The following is an 18,721-nucleotide window of genomic DNA, read 5'->3' on the forward strand; positions in this document are numbered from 1 at the left end:
AGTTTTATAACATAAGCATTGTGTTAATATATATAAAGTAAAATTTGCTTTTAATAAACTAGCATGAGAAAAGAAAGGTTTCCTGCAAACAAATGCAAAATGCTTAAACTGACCACAGAAAGAATGGATAGAATATGGGTTTGGATAGAATATGCAGGTCTGGATTTTATCTGTAAATGAGTATATATGCAACAAGTTATCTCTCAAATTGAGCACTTTAATAAAACACACACACACACAACTACTACCTCTTACCAATGTGTCATTAATCTAAATAGTGGTGACACTGTTAAATTCCTAAAAAGGCTTTCTTTAAATTGTATTTATTAATTAGCATACATTTAGGTGGGTGGGGAGAGAGTCTTTTTACAAAATTGTCCACAGGTAGAAAGAAATTTCAGCAACCTTGAGGCATAGTTAACTGAGTAGTTACTCTCAGTTTTAAGGGATTTTGGAAAATAAAGTGAAAACACAGTTCTCATGAAAGTAATTAGGTTTACAGAAGCTGGGATGAAAATGTAACTGTGAAGTGGCCTCTGGGTCTCCTAAACAATAGAAACAACTCATTATCCTTTCTCTCCTGGTCATTCATTCTCTCCACTCCCTTCATCCTTGGCTACAGGTTGTATGTATGTTGGAAAGATGGCTGGACAGCCAAGCACTTCAGGACTTTCCTCTGGTAACTGGGCAGACTGACCCTCCTTGTCCATTCTTCCAGGGCTCCCGTGGAGCCTCTGGCTTGTTCCCCACAGCCTCTCTGCCAGGTGCCCTCTGTGGCAATCGTGGTTATACAGGGAGCTGCGCTTAAAACATCTCCCGTGGTCCTGAGTCTAAGCCCTGCCTTTGGTTACTGGGCAGCCATGTGGCTCTGGCCAAGGTAGTTGAGACCCCTGAGCATAACTTCCCATCTCAGCAGTGAAAGATGTGGGGGGATTTCTTTAAGTGATTTTCAATGTTGTGAATCACTTGTAAACTATAAAGAAAAATAAAATTTGATGATGATGATGGTAGTGATTAGTTTAGACACAATTTCATATTTTATTAACTAAACCTCATTATACTAACTGCTTCCTATTACCTTAGGGTAAAGTCATACTGCTTACTCCCAGATAAAGTCTTGTCTGGTATAACATTCCATTAGCAGGCTAAACTTTAAAACACTCACCCTCTCTTTTGAATCTTGGTAACATTTCCCCATTGGCCTGTATAAGCAATTTCAAATTCTTAAAAACATTTTCACTTGAAGACTTCGACAGGCTTCAGAAGGGGTGAGCCTTCCACAACACAACTAGTTCATCACCTTGACATAGACATCCTAACAAAAATTCACACATTTCCCATAGATGTTCACCCTCAAGATTTGAATTAAATGATTTATTTTATATTTCTTAACATCCTGAGAGAGAAAGTAGCAAGCCCAGGAACTCAGATCCAAACTACTTTGAAACAATGCCTTTTATGTAGGGGAATGAACTGTAATATTCACTCCATGTCCATTGTTTTCTACCGACTATCACTTAAATGTAACATACACTCTCCTACTAAGAGAGATACTTGAGAAATATAGGAAAATTCATCCAACATGCTAAGAAGAAATTCCACTAGGTAGATATGTTATAGAAAACATCTCATGCAACTTTGATAGTTTCCATGTGCAGCCAAAGCCCTTGAATAATCTGATCTATTGTGTTCTTAGCAAGTCAATGTAGCCAGTCCCAGCCTTGTGGCCCAATGGTTGAGCATGGACCAGGAGCTCATAGTTCTATTCCCGGTCAGGGCACGTGCCTGGGTTGCAGTCTCGGTCCTCAGTAGGGGGCATGCAGGAGGCAGATGATCATGCTTCTCTCTCATCATTGATGTTTCTATTTCTCTCTCCTTCTCCCCTCCTCTCTAAAATCAATAAAAAATATATTTAAAAAATAAAAGAAAGTCAGTGTAAATATGGAGTAAAAGGCATCTCTAATGACTGCATGCACATAATTATACAATGTAATTAATATAGGGGAAATCATCAATATTTAAGGTGTACATACCAGTGGAAATTTGAAAGAATAAAAACTTGACTTAAAAAATAGTATCTGTATCAAAAGAATAATTAAATTCTTGCAATGGCTCCCTGTCTTTTTGAAGACTAACTTGGGCTTCACTAAAATAACTTCACTTTTATGAAGTTTTCCAGTCTTCTCTTAAATGCATTCAGAAAGATCAGAGACCTTTTAAAATGAGTAAAAATTATGTAATCTAAGGAGTATATTACATCTCATTTAGGAATCGTGAGTAATGTTGAGGGCCAATAGTGAATATATTTAAAGAATCCCTACAATCTCATTGTTTTCTGTTTGTTTTTATGTTTTGTTTTGTTTTTTAAGGCATGGAAAATTAGAACACAAGTCAATATCTAATGATGAGAGGACAATTTTAAAGAAATATAATTCTGAACCTTATCTATTCGTTTCATTACAGTGTGATTTAGTAATTAACACAGAGAGAATAGTTTAAGATTTCTAAGTTCTCATTCCTTGGAGGATTAGCTCACACATGATTGTTTCTATTGATCTTTCATACTTTTGTAAAAAGATTATATGAAGGCCACTATTTTCCACTTACCTATCCTTACCTTACCTGTTTGGGCAATTTAAATATGACATGCATGAAAGTAAATTTTTATTTCACAAATACAAAACATTAATCCACTTTTATAACCCAAGCATCATATCCTACAAATTATGAGACATAAAAGACAACTTAAATATGCTACCACACACAACAGGGAGGGGAAGCAGGACAGAGGAACTTAAACACTTCTTTAAACTCAGTAGGCAATTTTCTCTGTGTCCTTCATGCTACCAGTAGCTGACCAATGAATGCAGAATTTCTCTCTTTGATGAGTGTGGCAATTATTGTGGCCCCTTGCCTTAAACTGTCCTGGAGCTTCTGCTCATCCTGAAAAGAAAGGGTAAAACAATATTTTGGAAAGATGTCACATGCTAAATTTAGTAAAGAGTTACTTTAAAAATAAATATTCATTTATTTAAATGTTTTCCCCAGCTTCATAGAGATATAACTGACACATAATATTGTATAAGTTTAAGAGACACAACTCAATATATATATATATGTGTGTATATATATATATATATATACATATATATATATATATATATACACACACACACACACACACACAACTCAATGATATATATGTGTATATGTATATATATACATACATACACATATATATGTGTGTATATATATGTATATATATGCACACACACACTAGAGGCCCACTGCATGAATTCATGCACCTTGAAAGGAACTGTGGGCCTCAAGGCTGCGGTGGGCACAAGGGCGGGTCTCGGCCCATCCTCCATACCCCGCCTGGCCCCTCCCACTGCAGCCCCTGGTCCCATCTGCCAGCAGCCCCACTCCCACCACCACTGCTCCCATGCACTGACAGTACGGAGCAATTGGGGCTGGCACCGTCAGCAGGTGCAAATGCCAGCTGCGGGTGTGAGCAGGGCCGGCGCCGGCAGTAAGTAAGAGTGGTGGCTCTGGCACCAGCAGTGGGTGTGAGAGGCGGCTGCTGGCCCGGATCGCACCTCAGGAGCAGGGCAAGGTGGAGAAGCCCTGAAGGACGAGTGGGGCCAGCACCTGCAGCAGGTGTGAGTGCTGGGCAGGACTATGGTGCACGGGAGCAAAGAATTTGCAGTAACCACCAGAGGCTCACCCCGATTTCAGCAACCAGCACCCCACCTTGGTCTGGTGCTCCCACTCACCTGCTCCACCATCAGGACGTGGCCGACACCAGCCATGTTCTGTGCGTACCCCCTGGTGGTCAGTGCACGTCATAGCAACTGGTTGTTCCACCCTTTGGTCTATTTGCATATTAGGGTTTTATATAGAGAGAGATAGTAGTGGCCCAGTGCACAAATTGGTGAATGGGTAGGGTCCCTCGGCCTGGTCAGTGATCAGGGCCTATCAGGGGCAGGACCAGGCTGGCCAGGGAGGGAGGGGCTGTGGGAGGTTGGACAGCGGGGGGGGGGGGGGAGGAACTGCAGCTGGGGCCGGCCAGGGGGAAAGTCCTCAGGAGGTTGGCCAGCTGGGGGAGGGTTCAGAGGACGTTGGTCGGCCGCGGGAGGTTGGCTGTGAGAGCACACTGACCACCAGGGGGCAGCTCTTGCATTGAGTGTCTGCCCCCTGGTGGTCAGGGCATGTCATAGCAACTGGTTGACCAGCCGTTCATGTCGTAAAGGTTGCTTAGGCTTTTATAATATAGATATTATCAAATTATGAAGAGAATAGTTACAAGATCTATCACTTCATAGTTACCATTTGATTCGGCAGGGAGGGGGAGGAGTATAAAAACATTTAAGATCTACTCTCTTAGCAACTTTCAATTATACAATACAATATTGTTAACTATAATCACCATGCTGTACAATTCTCAGAACTTATTCACCTTGTAACTGGAATTTTGTACCGTTTGGCCACTATCTCCTCATCTCCTCCATCCCTCAGCTCCTGTTAAAGACCATTCTATTCTGTTTCTATGAGTTCAAGGAGCTACTGTTTAAGGTCGGCTACTCTCTGGCCTTGGAATTCTATGAAGCTCAGACCATAGCCACAGGCAGGGACTTGGTTTTCCCCAAATAAAGGAAAAACGCTTTTGCAAGCACCTTTCATTAAAGATAAAAATTATCTAATGAAGATCACTAGAAAAAAACTGATGTAATTTCAAATGCTAACAGTATGAAACAAAAGATTATCCTATTTAATAAAGAGGTAATATTCAAATTGACCATCACTCCAACACACAAGATGGCCGCCCCCTGTGGTCAAAGATGGCCAGCAGGGGAGGGCAGTTGTGGGCAATCAGGCCAGCAGGGGAGGGCAGTTAAGGGGGACCAGGCCTACAGGAAAGGACAGTTGGGGGGGACCAGGCCTGCAGGGGAGGACAGTTGAGGGGGACCAGGCCTGCAGGGGAGGGCAGTAAGGGGTGACCAGGCCAGCAAGGGAGGGCAGTTGGGGGCAACCAGGCTGGCAGGGGAGGAAAGTTGAGGGGGACCAGGCCTGCAGGGGAGGGCAGTTAGGGGCGACCAGGCTGGCAGGGGAGGGCAGTTGGGGGAATCGGGCCAGCAGGGGAGCAGTTAGGCGTCAATCAGGCTGGCAGGGGAGTGGTTAGGGTGTGATCAGGCTGGCAGGCATAGCTGTTAGGGGCAATCAGGCAGGCAGGCAGGCGAGTGGTTGGGAGCCATCAGTCCTGGATTGTGAGAGGGATGTCCAATCCCGCTGGGATCAGGCCTAAACAGGCAGTCGGATATCCCTCGAGGGGTCCAGATTGGAGAGGGTGCAGGCTGGGCTAAGGGACACATCCCCCTGCACGAATTTCATGCACTGGGCCTCTAGTCCTATATAATAAAATCCCAATATGCAAATTGTCTGAACAGTGGAATGACTGGTCGCTATGACACGCACTGACCACCAGGGGTGGTCACACACTCAATGCAGGAGCTGCCCCCTGATGGTCAGTGCACTCAAACAGGGGGAGTGCCGCTCAGCCAGAAGCCAGTCTCATGACTGGCGAGTGCAGCAGCGGAGGGGGTAGCCTCCACAGCAGCGCTAAGAACCCCTTGGGGGATGTCCAACTGGGAGAGGGAGCAGGCTGGGCTGAGAGACCCCTCCCCAGTGCACAAATGTCATGCACTGGGCTGCTAGTTTTCTTTTAATCCAATATCTGACCAACTTTGACTCTTCACTGAAATTTGACTATTTCATTGATAATGCAAGCCTTTTCTTCATTTTGCTCCTGGGTGTCCTCCGACAGACTTATAAACTGTGAGTACTAGTGTGGGGGGAGGGAGGGGAACTGGGAAGGAAACTGGCTTTTTTGTAAAGTAATAAAAGGAGTTTTAGGGATAAAATAAGCAGGTTTAGGGAATTTTAGAAATAAAGAGGGTCCATGGGGGAGGAATGCATAGGTGAGGGTTTGGAGCCACCAGAAGGCATACATTCAGAGACTAAAAAAGGTGCCACAGGATAAGGGGAGAGGAAGACATACATTCACAGAAGATAAGGAAAAGCCACAGAGTACAGACAGTCCTCGGGTTACATTGGACTTGACGTACCTTGTTTCATGGTTACGTTGCTAACTCCCATTTATTTATATATAAAAAAAGTTCTGTCATTTTGACGTATGTACATATGCGCTTTATGTTTTTTATTATTTATTTACCACAAGTAAATGTCAGGAATTGTTATCTTTAATTTTTTTTTACTGTTTCACTTCATTACTGCTGTGTATGTGCTCCATGTGAGTGACGTAGATGCTTATGTAGGTGGGTTCTGCCTTAGGGCGAAAATCGCGTTACATCGCGCCGTAGGAATGGCTCTCCCATGTAACCTGATGACCTACTGTCTGGGGAAAAAGGAAACAAACTTTCACAGAGGATAGAGAAATGACAGCAAATGGCACAAAGAGGAAAACAGATTTTCACAGCAGATAGAGAAATGTTATAAGGTAAGCGGGGGAGAGAGAAAGAGGGTACCACATGGGCTTTGGCCTTTGAAACTGATACTATTTAACAAAAGAACCAATGAGGAGAGCTTGGGGGCCCTAAATTAATGAAAGGTCCAAGTAGAAAGAGTCAGGTTCAAACAAAGAACTACGGCATGTATAAACCGGAGACAAAGGGACACGAGGCAGGATTTTTTATTTTATTTTGCCCATTAGAGAGAGAGAGAGAGGGAGAGAGCGAGAGAGAGAGAGAGCGAGCAGGCATTTCCCATTTGGGGGTCTCTCCCCAGGAGATCTGCCCAGATGGAATTTGTATATGCTTCCAATAAACTTCTACATTTTTATTAAAGAAATCTGTTAGTCCACGAATTTATTCTTCATCTTTGTGGGACAAGAACCCACAAGAAGAAGTCTGTACCCTGAACCCCATGTTTCAGTAAGATCAGGCAAATTTGTGAAATGAGTTATCTCACAAGTTGTTAAATGTTGTTTTGCCTTTTAAATCATATTACCTATTTAAATATATTTATTCTAATCATTTGGGCTTCTTGACACTATGAAGAAGTGACACTATGAGGGGAAATGAAAAGTGGAAACTGCTAACATCCTTAAGGTGTCTGGGTGAAGAACTGTGCTATGTTCCAAAAGTGGGATCTGGTAATCAGTCTCTGAACCTGGCATCAACCTTATGCCTTACAACAAAGTGTCACCAGCACCTATTGCTTCTTCTTCCTTCATGTTTCTTGAATTAATATTCTCCCCTCAAACTGCCCCTGCCAGCATAATGTCTCCGCTCTGAATTACTGGAACAATCCCATAAACAATCTCTCTAAAGCAGTGGTTCTCAACCTTCTAATGCCGCGACCCTTTAATACAGTTCCTCATGTTGTGGTGACCCCCAACCATAAACTTATTTTCGTTGCTACTCCATAACTGTAATTTTGCTACTGTTATGAATCATAATGTAAATATCTGATATGCAGGATGTATTTTCATTGTTACAAATTGAACATAATTAAAGCATCGTGATTAATCACAAAAATAATATGTAATTATATATGTGTTTTCTGATGGTCTTAGGCGACCCCTGTGAAAGGGTTGTTCGACCCCCAAAGGGGTCGCAACCCACAGGTTGAGAACCGCTGCTCTAAAGTCTTATACTGTGTTACCCTGTTTCTCACACAGCAGTCAAAATACTTATTTTAAAATATCAATCTGACCCCATCCCTTTCCTGCCTAAAATCCAAACTTCAGGATCAAGTCTGAACCATTTACCTGGTAAAGACAAGATCTTTTATCCTTCCAGCTTCTCCTTAAAAAAACACTCAAATCTCCAGGCCACACACAACTGGTGAAGATTGCCCAAGCAAGCCTTTTCCCTAAGCTTCATCCCTTTGCACCAGCTCATCCCTTTGCCAGAAAAGCTTTCCCATTCCCTTCCCAGCTTAGCTGACCCGAGTTACTCTTTGTGGTTCCACCCACATATCAGTGACTCTTGAAATTGACCCTAACTCCTAGCCTCCAGCCAAATTTGGGTGAGACCAATCTGTTTCCACAGCTGTGAATTCCTCTAGCACACTGAATTCTAAATAGTCTTTTTAGTTGACCATTTATTTCACCACATGATGTTTCTTGATGTAAAGAATTTTTCATTTTATCTTTGAATATGAAACACTTAGCTCAATGCCTAACACATGGTTACACTCCATAAATTATAAGGAATTCAAAGCAAAGGAGGCTCTATGATTGAGATATCATCACTCTTTCAGTTTAACTCATTTGTTAACAATGACCACTATTTGGTTTCTTTGTTTACTCCTATTTGCATGTTTAGCCAGAAGCCTTGGCGGTAGTACAAAGAAGAATTTACCACTGCCACCATGCCTGGCCCTCAGTTTCTCATCTATGAGGATGGTGGTGAGAGACCACCTCTGTTAAGCTACTCTTTTCATCAACTTCCTGGATCTGGTTCTAAAGGGTGAAGCTGGGAAGGACACACAAGGGGCTGAATGGTGGCTACTTGGCTTCCTGCATGTGGGTTTTAAGGACATTTCAATATTGGATTTCAAATGCTGTACTGGCGTCCAAATATCACAAGACCTAAATCACATAAAACAAATAATTCTAAAGCCAAATATGTTTGGGCTTAAAATGTGATCCACTTATATGCCACATCACTCATGAACAAAGCAATAAGTATTCTCAAACTGAATAAGATACAAGCCAACTATAGATATATATTTGTCACTCTTGATTAATTAATTACAGTGTCACAGGGTTCATAATGCACGTCTACTCCCAAATCTCATTTATTAAATTAAAACATAAAACAAATGATGCTAATTAAAATTTCCCCTTAGAAAATAAACAGAAAAAGGCTATCTGTGTAGCCTCTTTGAAACCAGCTTATACTTGTCAAAGTGAAAGCAGCACAGTAACAAATAAAGGAGGAAAAAAATCTATTTAAGATTGTAGGGTTAGAAAAATAACATTTCCATATCTTGAAAAAAATTTTCTATGCTCATTTTCATAGCTCCATAACTTACATATCTTTAGCTAATTAAGAATTTAAGTAGGAATATTCCTTAAAATTCATTTATTTCTGTATATTTTATAGGCATCATTTGGAAAGATTAGAATTTGGTGAGAATTTAGTGGAACCTGTTATTCCACTGCATATTTGTTTTCCCTGTCTGCCTCATCTCTATTGATCATTTCATCCTTAAAAAAATATGGAAATTTAAAAAGTAATTAAATAAAATGGTGTGATACACAAAATTCTAGTGAATACAAAGATCAGATAGTCAAGCAATTATGGATTGCAAACTCATCTCACAAGTCTAGATGTCTATAAAAGTATTGATGACACGGGTTGAAAAAATGCACATTCAAATAGGTCTTTTAAAAAAGCATTTCTTGATGCCTGTGGGTATCCAAAACTGTCATTAACCCTTAACCAGGATGGAGAGTGAAAAGGCATTACAGGTGGTCATTTTATTATCATTCACACATATCCTATATAATAAAAGGCTAATCTGCAAATCAACTGAACGGCCATTCAGAACGACAGATTGCTATGATGCACACACTGACCACCAGAGGGCAGATGCTCAATGCAGGAGCTGCCCCCTGGTGGTCAGTGTGCTCCCACAGTGGGAGCGCCACTCAGCCAGAAGCCCTGAGCCAGGCTCACAGCTGGCGAGTGCAGTGGTGGTGGCAGGAGCCTCTCCCACCTCTGCAGCAGTGCTAAGGATGTCCGACTGACGGCTTAGGCCCGCACCCCTGGGGAAGTGGGCCTAAGCTGTCAGTCGGACATCCCCCGAGGGCTCCCAGACTGCGAGAGGGTGCAGGCTGGGCTGAGGGACCTCCCTCCCGCCAAGTGCATGTATTTCGTGCACCAGACCTCTAGAGTATGAATAAGTATATATACGTGAATGTCTTTGTGTGTTCCAAATATCATGTAATATAAATGTTTAATGTTAACACCAAGGAAGCAAGGTAAACCTGAATGCTGGAAAATCATGTTGATGATGTGCACTCTTGATATGATGGGATGCAAATGCCATTCACCTTTGTGGTCTTCCTCCCCAAAACCAGTAACCCCAGTCTAACTCATGAGAAAACCATCAAATGAATTCCAATAGAGAGGCCTCCCACAATATATCTGTCCAGTACTTCTCAAAACTGTCAAGATCATCAAAAACAAGGGAAATCTGAGAAACTGTCACAGCCAAGAGGAACCTAAGAAGACCTGACAACAAAAGTCATATGGTATCCAGGAATAAAAAAAAAAAGAAACAAAGAAAGAAAGAAAGAATGAGAGAAAGAAAGAAAAGAAATAACATTAGGTAAAACTAAGGAAATCTGAACAAACTCTGGACTGTAGTTGTTAATAGGGGAAACTGAGTGCAGGCCAGATATGAACTCGGTATGATTGTCTCAATATTTCTGTGGATCTAAAAAACATATTGCATTATTTTTCAAAAAAGGTATGTGTTTAATTGCAGAGTCCAGAATAAACAAGAAATATTTGGGGAACAAGAAATTATGATTAACTTTTATTGTGGCATGGAAGCTAGACTTTCCAAAGGTATTACAGGAAAAGTGGGTACCCAAATTCCCATAGTAAGAAGTAAAGAAAAAATTACCTAAATTAAATTTATCAGCACTTTATTTACCATCTGTAACTCTAGCAATTTCCAGGCTTCAGATTTACTTTGATTTCTACTCACCAGCCATAAAGAGCACTAGCTATAAACATGGCACAACAATGTTTACACACCCATGCATAAAAATCCAACATTTGTTGAATTTAAAGAAAAACAGGAATATCTTTAATGATATGTGTTAAAGTCTGCATTATTGCTATAATTGCAATTACTTATTTTATATTATCACTAGAAGCCTGGTGCACGAATTTGTGCACATTGAAAGGAAATTAATTAGAAATATTTTAATATTGCTATTTGTCCTTTTTCTATAATAGAAGTGTCAACCAAATTCACGATGGACAATGACTGATGTGGAAACACATGTGTGTGATTGGTGCCAGCAATATATATATATATATAAACTTACTTAATTAGACCTGCTTTCTGATTTAGCTAAACTTTTTCCAGACCAGTGAAGCACCCTAACTTCTCTTTCAAGTAACTGTCAGCAACACAGCAGTAAATATCAACATGAAGCAGATTATTATTGTAGATCATGTAGGGAGAACAAAGGGTAAAATATTTAACTGCAGTAGTGTTTGACTATATTCTGCTCAGTGAGAAAACCTGAAGTAATTCTCAAGTTCCACATTTCTTACTTCTTTTCAGTCAGGTCAAGTTTCTAAACTCTCTAAATCTGTTTTCTGGCTAATGAAAAGAAAATAGGATTCTACTGAGTCTCCTTTCTACCTACTCCAGGACTTCTATGAGGATCAAATGAGATGAGGCATGTGAAAATGCTTCACAGACATTTGGTAAAAATTTGTTTGAATTTTTAAAAATTTCTTTATTGATTAAGGTATTACATATGTGTCCTTATCCCCATTGCCCCCCACCTCCTCACTCATGCCCTCACCCCCATTGTCTGTGTTCACTGGTTAGCCCGTGGTTGGCAAACTGCGGCTAGTGAGCCACATGCAGATCTTTGGCCCCCTGAGTGTGGCTCTTCCACAAAATACCCCGTGAGGGCGCGCATACAGTGCGATTGAAACTTTGTGGCCCATGCACAGAAGTCGGTTTTCGGCCTGGGCAAGTCTATTTTGAAGAAGTACTGTTGATATTTGGCTCTGTTGACTAATGAGTTTGCCAACTACTGTGTTAGGCTTATATGCATGCATACAAGTCCTCTGGTTGATCTCTCCCCCTTACACCCACCCTCCCCTACCTTCCCTCTGTGGTTTGATGGTCTGATCAATGCTTCCCTGTCTCTGGATCTGTTTTTGTTCATCAGTTTATATTGTTCATTATATTCCATAAATGAGTGAGATCATGTGATATTTATCTTTCTCTGACTGGCTTATTTCACTTAGTATAATGCTCTCCAGTTCCATCCATGCTGTTGCAAATGGTAAGAATTCTTTCTTTTTTACCGCAGCATAGTATTCCATTGTGTAGATGTACCAGTTTTTTAATCCACTCATCTGCTGATGGGCACTTAGGCTGTTTCCAAATCTTAGCTATGGTAAATTATGCCGCTATGAACATAGGGGTGCATATATCCTTTCTGATTGGTGTTTCTAGTTTCTTGGGATATATTCCTAGAAGTGGGATCACTGGGTCAAATGGGAGTTCCATTTTTAGTTTTTTGAGAAAACTACATACTAAGGCCCAAGAAAGAATCATAAGAACAATTCACAAGGTCTCAGCTTTCTGCTGACAGAAGATGGAGAATGACAGCAGCACCTCCACAATTCAGAGCAGCACCTCCACAATTCAGAGCAGCTCCTCCTTTCTCTCCTTCCCACCACCCACCTCACAATTTGGACAAGGAAAGTCTGCAGTTCCAGAAGCAAATGATTAAGAAGCTGTACCTTGCGAGTGTGTACAAACAGTCACTCTCCTATAATATTAGCCCATGTCTTCAGAATTCTTACTTACTGTCCCTTTCAATATTCTCAAATGACACCTTTGGCAAAACTGTTACCAGTATACATAAACTCAAAAAACTCTTTAAAAGTATATTTTAAAACATTAAATGCTATCATTGTACTACACAGGTCTCAGTATTTGAATGAAAGAGGTGTAAACAAATGATGGTATTATTTTACATATGATTTTATATGATAACAAATCAAATTTCGTTCTCTGAATACAAATGATGGTATGCTGTTAGAATCACGTTCATGTGGATTTTGTAGAACACTGTCTCAAAGAATAGCAGGAAGAGCTATGACATCATTGTTGTCCAAATCTTTATAGACAACCGGAAAGGAAATCTTAGAGATAATCATCTTCTATACATATCATACCTAAAGAACACAATGAACTTCAATTGTAACTCAGTTAAAAGGAAAACTATAAAGGAAAATATATGTATATATATTTAGGCTTCAGATGTCTCAAGGGATTACACAGCCTTTCTTGAAGGGTAAACTTTAGGATGTCTCAGTAAATTCCATGCCGAAAGCCTAATTAAATTCTTATGAGCTACAAAGCTGTCCTGAAATTCAGATGCTTATATTTTGATATAAATATTCTTCTTCCTTCCATCCTTGTTTTGGTGAACTCATGCAAAAATCACCTAAGTGCCACAAATTTCAAACACTCTATATAAACAAATAAAAGTATATATACAGAGATCTACAAATATTGATATCTATCTATACAATATACAATTACAAAAGCCCTAAATTGTAGACTTTATAAGCATTTTAACAGTTTTGTTACATTTATAAAATAATTAATTTCAAATTTAAAAAATCTATACATTTTGCTGATTTGGAAGAGGAAAAAATCTAATGGTAACACACTGTCCCCTAGTGGAGATGAAAATAAATGTTTGGTGTTTGTAAATTTCCCAAATTGCAGGAAAATGCAGTCTACTACCTGTTGACAGAATTTGAGGAAAACAAAACAGTCTTTTCCAAATGAAAGAATTTTCCTCCTGCTCATTTGAAAGAAATATGACCTAAAATCTCAATAATAAAGTACTCGTGAAAATGCACTTGGGTTTACTTATGAACTCATGGGAGTTTTCATCTCCTTTATTCTCTGTGCTTAGCACAATGCCTTGTCCATACTGTAGATGCTCAATCAGTATGTGTGGAACGAGGGAATTAAGAAAAAATCATTGTTCAATAAAACTCTGGGGGGCAGCACTGTGACTTTGTTAAATAGGAAAGACCTGAACCGATGCAGTGCAAAGAGCCAGGGTGCAGTGGGGTAAAACACGGGCAGCCAAAAGCACCAGACGTCTGGCCTGAGGAACAAGCAGTTCATTATTGTGTCAATTATTCCTAGATCTGGGACTTGTCACACTGTCATGCTTTATTTTCTTACATCATTCATAATATAAATTCCACAACTTAATGAAGTTGAAAGAGCGACCTCATACACAATGTCCCTTATAATTAACAAAACTGTTTTGATCTTACACAACTCACCCCACAGTTACCATGTCCTGTGAGTTTTCTATTGTGACATCCTTCACCAGTCATACCCTGCCCACTCTAAGTCCACATCCACACCATCCTGGAGCTGGATTCCCCGAGGATGCCCTCACTGAATACTTCTCTTTGCCTTTGGCTACTGCTCTAACCTCATTACAACAACCATTTTCCTTATATCAAACCCACATTACTTACAGCACAAACTTTATCTTAGCATTCGAGGCCATCCACAAACAACCTAATCAACTCCTCTAACCATAGTTCTCACTCTAGGATTATGACATCCTGGTATAATCCCTGTTATTCCGTCTCCAGTCAAAATGTTTCTCAATAACTTGCTTTCTATTCATATTGATTTTCAAACACTTACCTGTGACAGTTTCCTTGTATGAAATCATCTATTTTACTGAATATCAGATATTTTCACTGTCATGGTCTCACAATTCCTTAGTAATATTTTTCTTAGGTTCACATATGTATATATCTTATTTTCTTAGCTAAATTGTAGATAGCAAAAGACAACTCTTTTGACTTCAATTGTAACTCAAAGTACTATGCTCATAGTAGGTACTCAATAAATATTCACTAACTGGATTAATTTGATAATCAATTCTATAAATATCTGACTTTATATATAACTATTAAGACATCTTTGAAACATTAAAGTTTTAAGATAAAGGATATATCATTATAAAATAAATGAAGAAAAAAAAAGTATCTATACTTGGAAACCAGAACGATGTCAAAAGCTAGAATTTTGTGCTATGTGATTCCCTCTTCTGTGAAAGAATGCCTGGTCTGCAAGATAGGCATAAGAGACACTGGTAAATTTACACTAATATACCCAAATGTGGGGGATAAAGGCAGACGATGAGGTGGCGTTCTCTTAGATGAGGTGTCTGCACAAGAAGAATAACTACATACTACGCATTGAAGGGTAATGGGTATTGTTTTTGTAATGCAGGAGAAATAATAATAAGGGCAGAAAGATTACTCAGAAATGTTCCTTTTTGAGTGGATGGCCCAGATGTTAGTAGAAAAACTTGATAATTTCTCCTGAAGCAGAAAGATTGGTTAATTTCCCCCCATAAAATATAGTTTCAATTTTTTAATTACAAACTTAATGCAAAGAATTAAATTAAGTGATTCAAACATATCTTCCTGATAGCAACATGTGTGTGTGAGAGAGAGAAAGAGTGAAGAGAGAGAGAGAAGAAGTTTCTGTTAAAATAATTTTGAGCAGTGAAAAAAAGAAAAAGATGTCTGGTTGACTACCTTTAAACTCATATGTTGGTTAAATGGGTGAGTAGCTAGTATTCAAAGTCTTAATCTCAGAATCCCACAGAAAAGTGTTTACCACTAAATTAAAAGTTCATTTTCTGATCGTGACCTTGGGGGTCCGGATTTGTCTTGTTTCAACAATGTTTGGAAGGAACAGACCTAAGGACACCCCTTTTTCCAGCCTCAGACCACTCTCCTGTGTCTTATCCAGTCACCACTTTCAGAACCATCTCTGAGACCAGCCAACACACCGTTTTTTTCCTACTTTAACCATGAGCTCCCAAATTCATCAAAATTACTCCACCAAGGTGGAGGCTGCGGTCAAACGCCTGCCCAACCTGCGTCTCCGGGTCCCCCACACCTACCTCTCTCTGGGCTTCTATTTCGACCGTGACATGACGTGTGGCTCTCCAGGGTGTGGGCCACTGCTCCCAAGAGTTGGCCTAGGCCTACGAGAGGGCCCAGGAGAAGTGCAAGGGCGCTGAGCATCTCTTAAAGTTGCAAAACCAGCGCGGTGGCCGCATTCTCTTCCAGGACGTGCTGAAGCCTTCCCACAGTGAGTTGGGCAAACCTCAGGACGCCAGGGAAGCTGCCATGGCCTTGGAGAGGAACCTGAACCAGGCCTTCTTGGAGCTGCCTGCCCTGGTATCTACCCGCACAGAGCTCAGCTCCGTGACTTCCGGGAAAACCGCTTCCTGGGTGAGGAGGTGAAACTCATCAGGAAGATGGGCAACACCTGACTCACCTCCTCAGGCAACTGGTCCCCAGGCTGGGCTGGACAAGTACCTCTTCAAAAGGCTCACCCTCAAGCACGACTAGGAGTCTTTGGAGCCCAGAGGCCTTTTTTTTTTTTTTAAATATATTTTATTAATTTTTTACAGAGAGGAAGGGAAAGGGATAGTGAATTAGAAACATCGATGAGAGAGAAACATCGATCAGCTGCCTCCTACACACCCCTCACTGGGATGTGCCCACAACCAAGATATATGCCCTTGACCGGAATCGAACCCGGGACCCCTCGGTCCGCAGGCCGACGCTCTATCCACTGAGCCAAACCGGTCAGGGCCCCAGAGGCCTTTGAGGGGCCCTCTGCATCCCCTGGTGTCTGGCTTTTACCTGAGCTTCTCCCCCAAATTACTAGCCATTCTTTTAACCAACCTAAGTCCTCTTCCATGCATTGGACCAAATAAAAACAATAAAGCTTTTTTCAGAAAAAAAGTTCATTTCCTTCCAAAAAAGAGGCTTTAATTGCAACCTTAAAAAAAAAAAAAAAAGAAGTGTTCTATCCTGACCAGACTGGTGCTGGTCAGTCTTAACTAGCAAAGGACTAGTCTGGCAAAACTTCTTCTCAGAATTGAAGCAGAAACAGGTAATCTACCATCTGTGGCCTTTTCATGGAAAAGACCACAGATGGTAGATTACCTGTAGTGCTTTTTCCCAATGAGTAAAAAAAATATCAGCAGATATGTGAAACAACTTTCTACATGGAAAGAACTTTCTAGAATCTTCAGAATTAAATATCTTCTCTGAAATGAGACTACAAAGTGAAGACAACATATTAGATTTTTTCTGATTTGTAGTCTCAGAAAGATTCAAGAGAGTGATTCAATCATAGAAGTATGCACAAAGTAGGAATAATTTTATGTCACAAAATATTTCATGTAGATATTAAATAAATGTATTTGAATTAAAAACCTCATTTGAAATGGTGTAAACCTGCTTTGTCCACATAAAGATGAATTGGATAAATAGAAGATAGACTTGAAAATGTCTAGAACTCAGAAGAATAAAGAAGTGAAAATAGTATGAGAAAGTTCAAGGTGTTAATTAAAAAACTAAATTATACAAGGGAAACCTGGGGAGAAATCACAATAGATATTACAGAAGTCATTATAAATAAAATGCAGAAGGAAATTCCCTAATGAGAATAAAGATCAGTCTGCAGATAAACAGGTGTCATGTAGTGCTTTACAAAATTACTAATAGACACTCAAAAAGAAGCCATATTCAGATGATACATTCAAACTTAAATATAAAAATTCAACAGCTTCTAGCAGACAATACAGATTATTTTGATTAAATAAGAATAGCTGATGTGTAACTTTTCTGGAATGCTAAATACCACCAAAAAATGAGATTTAAGAAAAAGATTACCTAAGAATCTAGGCTAACTGACAGGACAAAAGTGAAAACATTGTGGAATAGGCAAGGGTGCATATGAGTGAAATAGGCAATGGGTACATACCCATTAGTGGAGCATTTCTTTTTTAAAAAGGTATTTAAATGTTTACTTTATCTAACAGTTAAGTAAGTGAAAAAAAAAGTGGGGACTCCTTTCAATGACTTTATTTTAGGAACTCAGCTATACCAGCTATAAATTATATATTATATATTAAGATGTAAAGAAACAGACATAAGAGTTTTATTCCCTTATGAAATATGTATTCAGCCAATTCAGATAAAGGCATAAATGCATTTGTAATTACAAGTTAAGAAGGTAACAACAAAACAATTTAACATCAAAAATAAATCCAGAATTAGAATTTTCATGCACAAAGTATTTTTTTAATATATTTTATTGATTTTTTATAGAGAGGAAGGGAGAGGGATAGAGAGTTAGAAACATCAATCAGCTGCCTCTACACATCCCCTACTGGGGATGCGCCCACAACCAAGGTACATGCCCTTGACCGGAATCAAACCCGGAACCCCTCAGTCCACAGGCTGACACTCTATCCACTGAGCAAAACCGGCCAGGGCACGCACAAAATATTTGTAAAACTATCTAAAAGACATCTAATTAAGCAAACATGAAATCACAAAAATGATGAAGCAAGACTAGACTTTAAAAATAAATATAGTCAGGCCGGCATGGCTCAGTAGTTGAGCATTGACCTATGAACCAAGAGGTCATGGTTCGATTCTGGGTCAGGGAACATGCCTAGGTTGTGGGTTCGATCCCCAGTGTGGGGTGTGCAGGAGGCAGCCAACTAATGATTCTCTTTCATCAGTGATGTTTCTATCTCCTTCTTTCTTCCTCTCTAAAATCAATAAAAATATATTTTAAAAATAAATAAATAAATAAACAAATAAATACAGATTTTACAAAAGAAAAACATTGCTGAATTTAAGCCAAGAAAAAAAAATCTCAAAATAGGGGTCAAACAACAAATTAGACAAAGCTGAAAAGAGAATTACTGAAACTAAAGATAGAATTGAAGAAATTACATAGCAAGCATATCAGAGGAAACAAGAAACAGAAAACAAATAAAAGAGATTTGGCAGATATGATAAGAATTTCTATATGTATTTAATTAAAATCCCAG

The 18,721-nt window shown here is 39.7% G+C and overlaps 1 protein-coding gene across 2 annotated transcripts in view; it reads right to left on the reverse strand.

Moving 5' to 3' along the window:
* Positions 1–300: 300 nt before the first annotated feature.
* CRPPA (CDP-L-ribitol pyrophosphorylase A) overlaps positions 301–18,721 on the reverse strand; it is a 178,065-nt gene continuing 159,644 nt past the window's right edge. For both annotated transcript variants that reach the window (XM_059712468.1, XM_059712469.1), the window contains one exon: positions 301–2,943. In XM_059712468.1, the coding sequence (XP_059568451.1) occupies positions 2,839–2,943 (105 nt within the window). In that variant the 3' untranslated portion in view covers positions 301–2,838. The remainder of the gene's footprint in view (positions 2,944–18,721) is intronic.

The sequence above is a fragment of the Myotis daubentonii genome, chromosome 10 (genome assembly GCF_963259705.1).
Source record: "Myotis daubentonii chromosome 10, mMyoDau2.1, whole genome shotgun sequence".
NCBI classification, from domain to species: domain Eukaryota; kingdom Metazoa; phylum Chordata; class Mammalia; order Chiroptera; family Vespertilionidae; genus Myotis; species Myotis daubentonii.